General features: G+C 48.9%; 1 protein-coding gene across 1 annotated transcript in view; it reads right to left on the bottom strand.

The window, feature by feature from the left end:
* Window positions 1-288: 288 nt before the first annotated feature.
* The window catches only part of LOC143981671 (cystatin-B-like), a 170,694-nt gene continuing 156,114 nt past the window's right edge, over window positions 289-14,868 (bottom strand). Inside the window, exon 3 of the mRNA XM_077479674.1 lies at window positions 289-611. Coding sequence (XP_077335800.1) covers window positions 483-611 — 129 coding nt within the window. The 3' untranslated portion in view covers window positions 289-482. The remainder of the gene's footprint in view (window positions 612-14,868) is intronic.

Genomic DNA, 14,868 nt, shown 5'->3' with positions numbered 1-14,868 from the left:
GCAGAGCCATTTTTTTTACTAAGAGGAGCTCACCATATGCTGAGACAGCGTATGGACGTGCGCCATTTTTTTGTAGTCCTCAATGTGTCTGATGAGCCCGTATTCAACCCAACCAGCACCGGCAAACACTCTGCTCAGTCAGCCTGGGATAACAGATTGGGGCATTCGAGCGGTATCAATTTCAAATGGAAATCGTTTGCTTGGACTGGCTTACCCATACAACCTATTTAAAGTAACAAAACCTGTAGGCTCAAGCCTGCCTTTTCTGATAGTAAATCCAGCCCCACATACAGATAACAGGGAACTTTACTTGAAATGAAGACATAGCAGAAGTAAATTTGCCTTTCGTAGCTCTGAGGTGCCAGGACACCATGGGACTGAGGGGAAGGGATCGAAGGAATTGCCAAAAGGAGAGTTGAAGAGGATTACAGGACAATTTGATATCATCCGGGATATAATTCATCATCGTCATCATCTCCATCTTAGAAATAAAACAGTTTATCGTCCTTCGTCTTATTCATCTGCAGTGCCGTCAAAGACGGTCCCTCGTTTTTTTGAGGCAGAGGTACGAAGACTTTAACGTGGCTATAAGTGTTCACTCCGGTCTCAACCTGAGAAGATCAGAAAAAAACGTTCATTAGAAACAAATTACATCTTACATTTTGTATTTTCACTGATATTATAAGTCATTGTATTTTATTGGTCATCATATTAGGCGCTCTATCAGCGAAAACCGTTGTGAGATACTCTGTAGTGTAAGCTCCCCCGGGACAAGGATTTGACGCAACTGGTGCAATGTTGTCTGTACAGCACCATGGATAATGATAGTGTTTGACTGTTGGGGCGCTATTCCTCCCACTGACACCAATGATGGGGCACTATTCCTCCCACTGACACCAATGATGGGGCACTATTCCTTCCACTGATACCAATGATGGGGCACTATTCTTCCCACTGACACCAATGATGGGGCACTATTCCTCCACTGACACCAATGATGGGGCACTATTCCTCAAACTGATACCAATGATGGGGCACCATACGTTCCACTGATCCCAATGATGGGGCACTATTCCTCCCACTGACACCAATGATAGGGCACTATTCCTACCACTGACACCAGTGATGGACCACTATTCCTCCTACTGATACCAATGAAGGGGAACTATTCCTCCCACTGATACCAATGATGAAGCACTATTCCTCCCACTGACACCAATGATGGGGCTCTATTCCTCCCACTGATACCAATGATGAAGCACTATTCCTCCCACTGACACCAATGATGGGGCACTATTCCTCCCACTGATACCAATGATGTGGCACCATTCCTCCCATTGACACCAATGATGGGGCACTATTCCTCCCACTTATACCAATGATGGGGCACTATTCCTCCCCCTGACAGCAATGATGGGGCACTATTCCTCCCACTGATACCAGTGATGGGGCACCATTCCTCCCACTGATACCAATGATTGGGCACTATTCCTCCCACTGACACCAAAGATGGGGCACTATTCCTCCCACTGACACCAATGATGGGGCACTATTCCTCCCACTGACACCAACAATGGGGCACTATTCCTCCTTCTACTGACTACAGGCACTATTTTTTTTACTCCCACTGACACTGGGGTATGTTCTACTTCCACAGGCCACAGTCCCGGCCCACTAAAGTCTGAAGGACAGTAAACTGGCCCTTTTTTAGAAAGTTTGGAGACCCCTGATCTAAATGTTCTGTCCCCACGGCTGGATCATGACAGATGTAAAAAGGTTTATGAAAATAAGCAAAAAATATGAGGAGATATTAGAGTGTAAGCTCCTCTGGCGCAGAGACTGATGTGGCTGGCTCAGTGTTCTCTGTACAGCACTGCGGTATATGTCAGAGCTATAAAACATTTATAATAATAATAAGTGAAGCCCCATGTGAAAAGGGCCATAGTCACTGCAGGTCCTGCACAGTGCAGCCTCAGCAGAGGAGCTGTGTATGCAGGGGAACCTGAAAAGTCTCACCATTGCAGGTACTCTATAGACTAAGACCATTCAAAAGAGACATACCACCTCTGAACGCACAACACATCCAACCTTGAAGCATATGGGCTACAGCAGCAGAAGACCAGGCCGGTGCCATTCCTGCCAGCCAAGAACAGGAAACTGAGGCTGCAATTCACACAAGCTCACCAAAATTGGACAATAGAGGATTGGAAAAACATTGCCTGGTCTGATGAGTCTTGGTTTCAGCTCCGACATTCCGATGGTTGGGTCAGAATTTGGCTTAAACCATTCTTGACTATTCTTCCAGATGCACATTTGTGAAGTCAGGTGCTGATGTTGGAGGAGAAGGCCTGACTCGCAGTCTCTGCTCTAATTCGGGTCAGGTTGTCGGATTGAGGTCAGGACTCTGTGAAGGCCAGTCAAGTTCCTCCACCCCAAACTTGCTCATCTATGTTTATATGGACCTTGCTTTGTGCACTGGTCCAAATCATTAGGTGGAGGGGGGATTATGGTGTGGGGTTGTTTTTCAGGGGTTGGGCTTGGCCCCTTAGTTCCAGTGAAGGGAACTCTTAAGGCGTCAGCATACCAAGACATTTTGGACAATTTCATGCACCCAACTTTGTGGGAACAGTTTGGGGATGGCTCCTTCCATGGTTCCAACATGACTGCCCACCAGTGCACAAAGCAAGGTCCGTAAAGACATGGATGAGCGAGTTTTGGGTGGAGGAACTTGACTGACCTACACAGAGTCCTGACCTCAACCCGATAGAACACCACACCGTAATCTCCCCCTCCACCAAATGATTTGGACCAGTGTACAAAGCAAGGTCCATAAAGACATGGATGGGCAAGTTCGGGGTGGAGGAACTTGACTGGCCTGCACAGAGTGCTGACATCAACCCCATGGACTAAGACTGGGGTGCCATTAAAGTTCAGGTGCGTGTAAAGGCAGGTGTCCCAATACTTTTGACTATATAGTATAATATCGTGACTATATTTTATTGTGCTTAGGTGTATTTAGTCAATACAGTTTAATTATATAATTAGCAGCAAGTAACAACCTGTTCCAGGTGATGAAACCTTCAGAGAAGAATTGTTCCCACAGCCAGGGAACGTTCCCCATGAAGTTTTATACATCTCACCATATGCAAAGTTTCCACCTCCTTATCTTAATGAGATCTGACTGCCAAAAGCACCCTTTACCTCCACCTAGCAAGGCAGGAATTGCCCAAATATTGCAAGGATCAGAGTCTAATTATCCATCCCTGTCCCACCAGCCTGAAGGTTCTTATCACTATGGGTGGCTAGTAGGGATGAGCTTCGTGTTCGACTCGAACATCAGCTGTTTGCCCGTTCGGCGAATTCCGAATGTTATGGGCCGTTTGCGCCAAATTCGTGTGGCGCTCACGGCCCACAATGCAATGCGCCATCGCAGTGCATTGCTGGCTCATGATTGGCCAAGCATGCACTGTGCCCCGCATGCTTGGCCAATCACAGCGGCAGCAGCGAGGAGAGCCATGATTGGCCACAGGCAGGATGCCTGTGGCCAATCATAGCTCAGGCTGTGTAGTACACGTCCCACACTATATAAGGCCGCCAGCGCGGCGGCCTTGTGTAGTGTGTTGGCTTCTGTAGGAGTAAGTGGGTGTTCTGTGTACCTTCAACACAGTATACATCGATCGTTATCGGCCGATTTTTCGTTCTTGCTCTTCTGTAGTGGTTGTTGTCTGCGTGCCCTGACCGCACTATACACCGCTATATCCACCTATATAGCTAGCTATATTTCTCTTTTTTAATAGAGCTTGCAGTCAGTGGTAGGAGATTGTGTGTGCTGTCTGCGTGCTCTGAACCCAGTATAGACCGCTATATCCATCTATATAGCTAGCTATCTTGCTCGTTTTAAATAGAGCTTGCAGTCAGTGGTAGGAGATTGTGCGTACTGTCTGCGTGCTCTGATCCCAGTATACACCACTATATCCACCTACATAGCTCTTCTCTAATTGAGCCATCTGCAGGAGTTAGTGGGTGTTGTGTGCTTCCAGCACAATATACACTACCCAACTGCTGGTTTTCCCAACTCCCTTCAGGCCATTACCATGTCTGGAAGGCCAGCAAGGAGAGGCAGACAGGCGCGAGCCGATAAAAGAGGGCAAGCAGGCTCTGTGTCTAGAGACAACAGTGCTGGTCGTGGACGCGGTGCATCGTCATCATCAGCACGTGGCCATGAGACACGCTTGTTCTTCTTTTCGGCAGCTGGACATGTTGAGCCGCATCATGCCGAAGACTTGGTAGAGTGGATGACCAAGCCCTCTTCATCCTCCTCATCCTCTCTCACCCAGGCTCAGGGTACTAGCAAAGCAGCTGCCAACGCATCGTCTTCCCTCCTCTCAATGTCATCATCATCAGTGACTCCTTCCCTAAACCCACCACGTCCTCCTGAGGAGTCTCCTGAACTCTTTGAGCACAGTGTTGGGTACATGCTCCAGGAGGATGCCCAGTGTTTTGTAGGCTCTGATGATGATACTCAGCTAGAGGAAGGCAGTAGCATGAATGCAGTGCAATCTGGCAGTCATGTTCCACAAGCTGCAGCATACTGCCAGGTTTGCTCCAGCGATGAAGAGGGAGGGGATGATGAGGGCACTGACTCCACGTGGGTGCCTGGTAGGAGAGAGGAGGAGGAGGAGGAGGAGGCAAATGTCCAACGAGGCAGGATGCACTCCGGGGGCCAGCTTAGGGGCAGCATACCGACTAAATCACACCGCAGAGCTCCGCCTGTGCAGGGCGCTGCCTCTGCGCGTTATTCTAAAAGTTCTTTGGTGTGGGCCTTTTTTGAGACAAGTGCATCAGATTGCACCGCTGCTATTTGCAACATATGTCTCAAGCGTATCTCGCGTGGCCAAAACATCACTTGCTTGGGCACCACATGCTTGACCAGACATATGTTGACCTGCCATGCAGCTCGTTGGCAAGCGCACCTCAAAGACCCACACCAAAGAACAAAGCGGACCTCTCCTTGCTCCTCATCAGCTGGCATCTCCAACCCCACTAGACCTTCAGTCCTCTCTGAAACCTGCTCTGAGAGGAATGAAGGTGTAGAATTAGGTGTGTCACAGCCAAGTGCTTCCGGGAACTCTGCTAGCAGTACACCCACGTCCGATTATAGCAGGCAAATGTCCCTGCCCCAGCTGCTGGACCGGCGAAAGAAGTTCACTCCCAGCCATCCACATGCCCAGTGGTTGAATGCTAGCTTGGCTAAATTGCTAGCACTTCGACTGCTGCCTTTTCAGTTGGTAGACTCGGCCCCCTTCCGTGAGTTTGTACAATGTGAGGTTCCTCAGTGGCAGGTCCCCAAACGCCACTTTTTCTCACGGAAGGCGATTCCGGTTCTCTACCGTCATGTGGAAGGCAATGTCCTTGCCTCACTGGACAGGGCGGTCAGCGGTAAGGTGCATATTACCGCTGACTCATGGTCCAGCAGGCATGGACAGGGACGTTACCTGTCTTTCATGGCCCATTGGGTCACTCTTCTGGCAGCTGGGAAGGATGCAGGACAAGGTGCAGTAGTGTTGGAGGTTGTTCCGCCACCACGCCTCCAAAATGCTACTATTGGTTGTGACACACCTCTCTCCTCCACCCCCTCCTCTTCTTCTTCCTCCGTGGCCTCTTCCAGTGCTCTGTCCTCAGAACCAGCCAGGGGAGGGCTGGCAGCCTTAGGCCTGGGGGGCAAGTCCAGTCAAGTGGCCCATAGAACCGGTGGTGGCAAAATGGTGGATCGGGAAAACAGTCTCTAAGGTTTTTCATGATCGCAAAGGTGGGGGGTGCAGGGAGGACAATGTGGCCCTCCAGGGCCTGTGGGGGACTTGTACTACCATGGCCTCTAGGAACTAAACCGCAAGCAAGTCCCTGTATGAATCCCTCAGAGCTGAGGACCTGCCCCCCCGCCCGCAACTAGACAAACTACAAGTGCCAGCATTAACTCCTGAGATCTAAGGATGTGTCCCCTTAGATCCCACGGGTTCATGCTGTGCCCTGTAGTCCTTCACTAGTTGGGGGGGTGACACATCCTGAGCTCTGAGGGGTTATGCTGAGACCTTTAGTCCTTCACTTTTGGGGTGTTACATCCCAAAAAGTAAAGTACTACAAGTTCCAGCATGAACCCTGGCTCAGATTTAAGGATGTGATCTCCTCCTCTGCTGCTGGCTCATGCTCCCATGACACACGTATGTTCTAATTCATTCACTTCTCCCAACCTCACCTCAGGCAGTTTGACCATAGGGTCTAATATGCTTCAAAATAGGGTGGACTCGGAGCGCAGATCATTGTGCTCAGAGCCCACCCAGGCGTGTTAGAAAAGCAAATTAATATTTGCTTTTCTAACACTGAACTGCCTCTCTGCCAATCAGGAAGAGAGGGTCTGATATCCGTCACCTGATTGGCTGAAAGGACAGGCGCTCCTATTGGATGTCTAGCAGGAGGAAAAGCATGGAGTAAGCATAGAGAACACAGGAGCCGCTGCCTGTCCCACAGCTCCCAGCCATCACTCGCTGCCTGACCTGCCACACAGATGAGGTAAGTGCCGGTCAGACAGCGGGCGAGGTGTGGTGCTGGTTAAATGCCGACGGGGGGTAACATTGGCTACATTTGATGGGGCACAGCGAGGCTGCATTTGATGGGGCACAGCGAGGCTGCATTTGATGGGGCACAGCGAGGCTGCATTTGATGGGGCACATTTTTGCTGCATTTGATTGCACCAGGCAGAGAGAGACATCGCTCCAAATTGTCCGCACAGAGAGACCACTCCTCAAGAAAATTGCTTGATTCCTTTATCAACATAGTAAAGCCCTGTACACACCACTATTGTTTTTTTTTCTCAATCCAGTGAGTTGAAAAAAAAAAAAAAAAAAAAGCTGACAGCTCTGGTTGGAGCTGCTGAGCATTAGCAAAAGTGACCTGGGCATTGATCACTTTTCAGTGGAGTGGCAGTGCCTGCTGCAAGTGTGTACAAGCCTTTCATCGCACACTGGTGTGCTGCAGTTTAGCCGCAGTGCTTATGCACACAGTTTTCCTTAGCCGCAGTCCCATATGCTTGTTTTAGGTTGTGCGTTTTTGCTGCAGTTTTTTAATAGCACACCAAAGATGCAGCCGTTTTTGTGCACTTTCAAAAAATGCAGCAAAAATGTGCAAACTAATAGAAGTCTATGGGACATGCTGGAAGACCATGAGATGACCAACACTGCAGCAGACCAGTGTGAGCTCACATTATAGTACATAGGAGCAGGTACTGTACATGCTGCTGAAAGAAACCTCCTTATCTGCAGAGAGGGGGGGGGGGAGAGGAATTTGGGAGAGAGAGGGGGGAGAGGCCGGTCACAGCTCACTCACTTGGAAGGACTCAGCAGACAGAAGGCTCAGTTATCAGCTTCCAGAGCTTCCCATACAGATCACCGAGGGATCTCAGTTTGAATGTTCCCGATTCAAAGACGCAGCACACAGGCTGCCCGGATTGTGGGCGGGCACAGTGAGAGAGGGGGCTGGAGGAGGCGGAGCGGATCCACCCTCTTACATTCGGCTGTGCTCAGTCTGAATGGAATGGACACAGACTGTCAGCTCAGAAGCAGGGAACAGCACTGTGACATGACAGATGTCCACTCACAGCGCTAACGTTCCTGCATGCTTCTGGGCTGTTATCCAGCCCTGCCAGCCTCCCTCAGTAGTAACACTCTGCCAACTGCACATGCTCAGTTCTCAGCTGGCAGCACATCGGCCTTTTTACGGGGATTTAGAGAGCAGCCTGGGGGGAAAATGCATCCCTGCCCCCTGGCCCAGCCCGCCCCTGGAACCAGCGGTGCTCCGTAGGCGTTCCAGGGGCTACGCAAGTACGCAGGCAAAACGATGCCATGCCGTGCTTGCGCTGGTTTGTTTGGGGGACAGGAGCCACACTGGGGCGGATGTTTTGTCAGCTCTGCAAGGGCAGGCCGTGAGGTGGTTGACACCACGCCAGCTTAAGCCAGGAATGGTGGTTTGCGACAATGGCACCAACCTCCTCTCCGCCCTCCGACAGGGACAACTGACCCATGTGCCCTGTGTAGCTCACGTCCTTAACCTGGTGGTGCAGCGGTTCTTGGGCAGGTACCCGGGCTTACAGGATGTCCTGAAGCAGGCCAGGAAAGTCTGTGTGCATTTCCGCCGATCATTTAATGCCTGTGCTCGGCTGGCTGAGCTCCAAAAGGAGTTGAACCTGCCCAAGAACTGCCTTATATGTGACATGCCCACCAGGTGGAACTCAACGTTGGCCATGCTGCAGCGGCTGCACACGCAGCAGAGGGCCATCAATGAGTACCTGTGCGACTACGGCACCAGGACAGGGTCAGGGGAGCTCAGTTTTTTCTCACCACGCCAGTGGGGCATGATCAGGGATGCATGCACTGTCCTGTCACCGTTTGAGGAGGCCACAAGGATGGTGAGCAGTGACAGTGCATGCATCAGTGACACTGTACCTCTTGTCCACCTCTTGGAGCATACGCTGCGTGGAATAATGGACAGGGCACTTGAGGCAGAACAGAGGCAGGAAGAGGAGGACTTCCTTGCCTCTCAAGGCCCCTTTTATCCAGACAGTGTTCCTGCTGTGCCACCCATCACACAGGAAGAGGATGAAGAGGAGGAGGAGGAGGATTGTGTCAGCATGGAGGTGGAGGCTGGCACTCAGCATCAGCAGCAGCAGCAGCCGTCTTGTAGGGATGATTTACAGTCCCAAGAAACACGTGGACTTGTACGTGGCTGGGAGGAGGTAGCTGCGGATCATGTTGTCCTTAGTGACCCAGAGGACTCCGGACCGAATGCCTCAGCTAACCTACGCTGCATGGCCTCCCTGATCCTGCAAAGCCTGCGGAAGGATCCTCGTATTCTTCGGATCAAGGAGAGGGACCATTACTGGCTGGCCACTCTCCTTGATCCATGGTACAAGGGTAAGGTTGCCGACCTTATCGTGCCATCGCAGAGGGAGCAGAGGATGAGACATCTCCGGGAGGCCTTGCAGAAAGGTCTGTGCAACGTGTTCCCAGAGACTGGGAGGTTACAAACTCCTGGTCCTGGACAACGTGTTGCTGAGGCATCGGTCAGAAGGAGTGGTGGAGAAGGTGGCCGTCTGACTGATGCTTTCAGACAATTTTTTAGTCCGCAGCCCCAAGGTATGATCGGTTCCAGCACCCATCGCCAGCGTCTGATTTACATGGTGCAGGAATACCTAGGGGCAAGGTCAGACTTGGACACCTTTCCCACCGAAAATCCTCTGGCTTACTGGGTCTTGAGGATGAATCACTGGCCAGAGCTTGCACAGTATGCAATTGAGCTACTGGCCTGTCCTGCATCCAGCGTTCTTTCGGAACGCACCTTCAGTGCTGCTGGTGGCTTTGTTACCGATCACAGGGTGCAGCTGTCTACCGAATCAGTTGATCGACTGACCTTCATCAAGATGAATCAGTCTTGGATCACCCACAGCTACCAAGCACCTGAAGCTGATGTAACAGAATAATTTTTTTTGAAATATCACATCCCTTCAAGACTGCCTATGCTGATGCTGAGTGACTGTCCTGTTATGTTGATTGTCTATCCTCTTCCTCCTCCGATGATATGTTGGAAGAACATTTCTGTTTCTGGGTGATGCCATCAGCTCAATTTTTCTGCCCCTGTTTAACAGGGGCGTTTAAGTACAATTTTTGATGCAATGCTTTGCAGCAGGGCTAATTCCTGCAATAAAACTAGAGTATATGGGAGAGGTTGCAGTGTTGTGGCACCAGCACCAGTGCCTAAGGCCCAATTTTTCTGCCCCTGTTTAACAGGGACATGTAATTACAATTCTTGATATAATATTTCACAGGAGGGCCCATTCCTGTGCCCACCCAGAGTAACTGTGAGGACTTATAGTGTTGTGGCACCAGCACCACAACCACCAAAGGTCAATTTTTCTACCACTGTTCAACAATGGCATGTAATTACAATTCTTGATATAATCGTTCACAGCAGGGCGCTCCAGCGCCCACCAAGAGTCACTTTGAGGGCCTACAATGTTGTGGCAAAACCAACACCTTGTTCCGCCATTTCTGCAGAGCATATAGGGCAGGCCCCTACTTTCAAACATCCAACTTACAAACATCTCCTACTTGCAAACGGAAGGAGACAACAGCAAGTGAGATGAAAAAAGATGGACGACAAAACAAATTATACAGGGGTGATAACCCTTCCCTATGTTTTCCAAAAAGCTTAAAAATAGTTTTTTTGACTGGAGCTACACTTTAAAAATGTACCAGTTGAAAATTACAAACAGATTCAACTTAACAAACCTACACAGTCCCTGTCTTGTTTGCACCGCCTGTATACTGCTGTTCTGAGTATATAGGGCCTGGGGGCCACATGCATTTTCTTTTTTTAATATGGGTACGGGGTTCTCCTTAATATGCGTACAAGACCCAAAGGGGCTGGTAATGGGCAGGGAGGGCTACCCATGCCATTTTTTTCTTAATGATTTTCAACCATATTGCAGGAACCAGATATAACATTAAAACCGCAAGCAGCTTTAAATTACGTTATTTCCGTTAAATGTCATTTTGTGCAGGGACTGTTCTAAACACGGGAAACACGTGGCACTTCACAGGCATACTACAGACACCCCCCAGGCACCATATTTAAAGGAATATTTCACTTTTTTTTTTTTCCACTTTAATCGTCATTAACCACTTCAATACAGGGCACTTACCGTATATACTCGAGTATAAGCCGAGATTTTCAGCCTCTTTTTTGAGGCTGAAAGTGCCCCCCTCGGCTTATACTCGAGTCATCGCCGCCTGCCTGCTCGATCAGCGTGTCGAGCAGACAGACGGCGGACATTCTACCATTCAAAAGCCGCGCCTCCGTCTGTGATAGGCGGAGCACTCAATTTCCCAGCAGTCAGTGGTCCGCCTATCACGGACATCCGCTCATCCTCATACTACGGACGAGGATGAGAGGATGTCCGTGATAGGCGGAACACAGACTGCTGGGAAATTGAGTGTTCCGCCTATCACAGACGGAGGCGCGGCTTTTGAAAAGAGGAATGGCCGCCGAGGCGCCGACGAAGAGCGGCGATCCTGGCATGGCACGGGATGGAGGCAAGGCACAGGACGGAGGCAAGGCACGGAGGCAAGGCACGGAGGCACGGGACGACGGAGGCACGGGACGACGGAGGCACGGGACGGAGGCTCGGGACACAGGTAGGCTGGACACACAAGGCTGCACGGACACACACACAGGGATGGATGGATGGATGGACACACACACACAGGGATGGATGGATGGATGGACACACACACACACACACAGGGATGGATGGATGGACACACACACACAGGGATGGATGGATGGACACACACACAGGGATGGATGGATGGACACACACACAGGGATGGATGGATGGACACACACACAGGGATGGACGGACACACACACAGGGATGGACGGACACACAGGGATGGACAGGCATGTCTCACCCTCGGCTTATACACGAGTCAATAAGTTTCCCAGTTTTTTTGGGGTAAATTGGGGGCCTCGGCTTATATTCGGGTCGGCCTATACTCGAGTATATACGGTAAACACCTTCCTGCCCAGACCAATTTTGAGCTTTCAGCGGTGTCGCACTTTGAATGACAATTGCGCGGTCATGCTACACTGTACCCAAATGAAATTTTTATCATTTTTTTCCCACAAATTGAGATTTCTTTTGGTGGTATTTGATCACCTCTACGGTTTTTATTTTTTGCGCTACAAATAAAAAAATACCGAAAATTTTGAAAAAAAAAATTTTTTTTTTGTTTCAGTTTCAAAACTTTGTAAATAAGTACATTTTCTCCTTCACTGATGGGCACTGATGGGGCTACACTGATGGGCACTGATAAGGCGGCACTGATGGGCACCAATGTGGCACCAATGAAGTGGCACTGATAGGCGGCACTGATGGGCGACACGGATGGGCGACACGGACGGACACTGATAGGTGGCACAAATTGGCACTGATAGCTGGCACGGATGGGCGGCACGGATGGGCGGCATGGATGGGCGGCACGGATGGGCATGGATAGGCGGCACAGGTGGGCATGGATAGGCGGCACAGGTGGGCATGGATAGGCGGCACAGGCGGGCACTCATAGGCGGCATCGGTGTTATACTATAGTAATGGATGCCAATCAGTGCCAAACAATAATGCATGCCAATCAGTGATGCCCATTGTGGGCACTGATTGGCATCCATTATGGGCACTGATTGGCACCCATTGTGCTGAATGGCATCCCTGGTGGTCTAGGGAGGATTATGACCTTTATTACCTTTTCCCTGGTGGTCTGGTGGCGTCCCTGGTCGATCAGCACAGACCCCCCCTGTCAGAGGAGCAGCTGATTGAGGGAAAGCCGATCACCGGCTCTTCCCATTTACACTGTGATCAGCCGTGATTGGACACAGGTGATCACATGGTAAAGAGTCTCCGTCGGAGACTCTTTACCGAGATCGTAGTTGCCGGGTGTCAGAGTGACACCCCGCAACAACGATCGCCGCGATGCGCGCCCCCGGCATATGACGTCCGGTCAGGATTATGAAACCACTTTGCCGCCGTTAATTGCCTATAGGGCGGGCGGCAAGTGGTTAAAATCAGTGCTCCCGCCAAAACGGCCGTTTTTAAAACTTTTTTTTTGCATTGACCCATGTCCCCTGGGGCAGGAACCAGGTCCCCAAACCCTTTTTAGGACAGTATCTTGCATATTAGCCATTAAAATTAGCACTTTTAATTTCAAACGTTCGAGTCCCATAGACTTCAATGGGGTTCTAACGTTCGTATGAATTTGGGGTCCGTTCGAAAGTTCTGGTGCGAACCAAACGGGGGGGTGTTCGGCTCATCCCTAATGGTAACCATGCAATGTGAATAAAAGTGCAGACTACACCGTTCCTTCACACTTCAGTGCTTATGGTGCACACCTTGTTTCCCCCAGCCTCTCACCTCTAATCAAGGTCCCTAGGGACCGGATCACACTTCAGGGATAGTGGGCTAACAATCTTCCACCTCCTCCCAAATATAAACTCTGGGGCACCAGCTTGTATTCTCCACAATCCACAATCCGGGTTATATAATAATGAGGAAAGAGAATAAGGGGGCCTCCAATGTGTAGTAAAATCAAATCCACTTTATTCATAAAAATATCCACACTTACATGTAAATCCAGCAATTCGCGAATGTAAACAATAGTACTTCCGGTCTCGGCCGCGACCGGAAGTGATGATTGACACCTAGCTCCTCCCTGACGCGTTGCGTCACATACCACGTGACTTTCTCAAAGGGTAAAGGGGTCAGGTGTCACTCTTCCTTATATACGGTCCACTCAGCTGTCGCATTATTCATACGGCAGCGGAGCAGGCCAATCTCATTTGCTACATAATTTGCTTCTCAATTTATCTTAGTATTTAAAATACCAATTCAATATTAAAAACGACTTATAATCTCATTATACTATTAATAAAAGCAACCTTACTTTAAAGAGGAAGTAAACCCTGATGGGTTTACTTCCTCTTTTATTCCCTGCAAAGGGAAAGCATAATGGACTACTATGCATCGCATAGTAGTCCATTATGTGTCACTTACCTGACACAGGAGCCAGCGATGTCACCGCTGTCCCCTGTAGTCCGCCGCATCCATCTTTTCAGTGGGGTCTCGCAGCATGCGCACGGGAGCCGACACGCGCGGCAGCTCCGTTGTTGGAAATGCCGCAATCGGTGCGCCTGCGCGCCGCTGTCTACGGCGCATGCGCCGTAGACAGCGGTGCCTGTCTTCGGGCAAATATCTCCTACACCGTATAGGTTTAGGAGATATTTCTTGGACCTACAGGTAAGCCTTAATCTAGGCTTACCTGTAGGTCAAAGTGGTGTGTAAGGGTTTACAACCACTTTAAGCTTAAAAAACATGACTTAGTAAATAAATACCCAATGTGGCCATCTTGTGGATGAAATATAGAATGCATCACAACAATATAAAATAATGATTAGCAATCCAACTGAGTGCTCAATGTGGCCATCTTGTGGGTAAAGCCTATAATGAATTTAGATAATCTATTCTATACCAAGAATAAAAAACATAATAATGAGGCCATCTAGTGGACACTTAGTAGATAGGTCCATTCATCAATTTTATGTAAAGAAATTTAATATAAAAATACTATATAATAAAGCATAAAAATAGATAAAAAAGATAAAAATACCCCCACAGATGGCTGCAGGACTCATATATATTATTAATCGAATAACTAAATAAATATAAAATAATTAGTCCTTAGAACAAGAAACATCAAGTCTAAAAGCCACCATCATCGATAATATAGACCTATGGAAGGTAATCTATAAACATATTAAGGAACATCAGGTAATATTAATCTAACTAATAATTTGAGATAAAACAGTTCAAATCAAATTGGACATTATGTCCTGAAGGTGCTAAAGGTACATAATTCGTGAATCCATCGAGATTCTGCCTGACTTATCTTTATAATTTTATTATCACCCCTCCAATGTGGTTTATATTTTTCAATCCCACAAATCATTAATGAGGAGGGGTCTTTTTTTATGAAATTTGGCGTAGTGTCTTGACAGACTATGTTTGCCAAAGCCTTTTTTAATATTTTGGACATGTTCTCTTAGCCTCTTCCATAGTTCCCTTTTAGTCCTCCCCACATATTGGATGTGGCACGGACACTCTAAAAGGTATACCACACCTTCACTACGACATGTAATAAAATCATCAATTGCATATTCCTTTCCGGTAACTACTGAGGAAAAGTTGGACTTCTTCTTTTTATTTTCCTT

The sequence above is a fragment of the Lithobates pipiens genome, unplaced genomic scaffold (assembly GCF_037356315.1).
Source record: "Lithobates pipiens isolate NorthernLeopardFrog02 unplaced genomic scaffold, aLitPip1_a1.2 Scaffold_16, whole genome shotgun sequence".
In the NCBI taxonomy this organism is placed as follows: Eukaryota; Metazoa; Chordata; class Amphibia; order Anura; family Ranidae; genus Lithobates; species Lithobates pipiens.
Note: the sequence above shows the minus strand (reverse complement) of the source record. Positions and strands in the feature narration are given on the sequence as shown.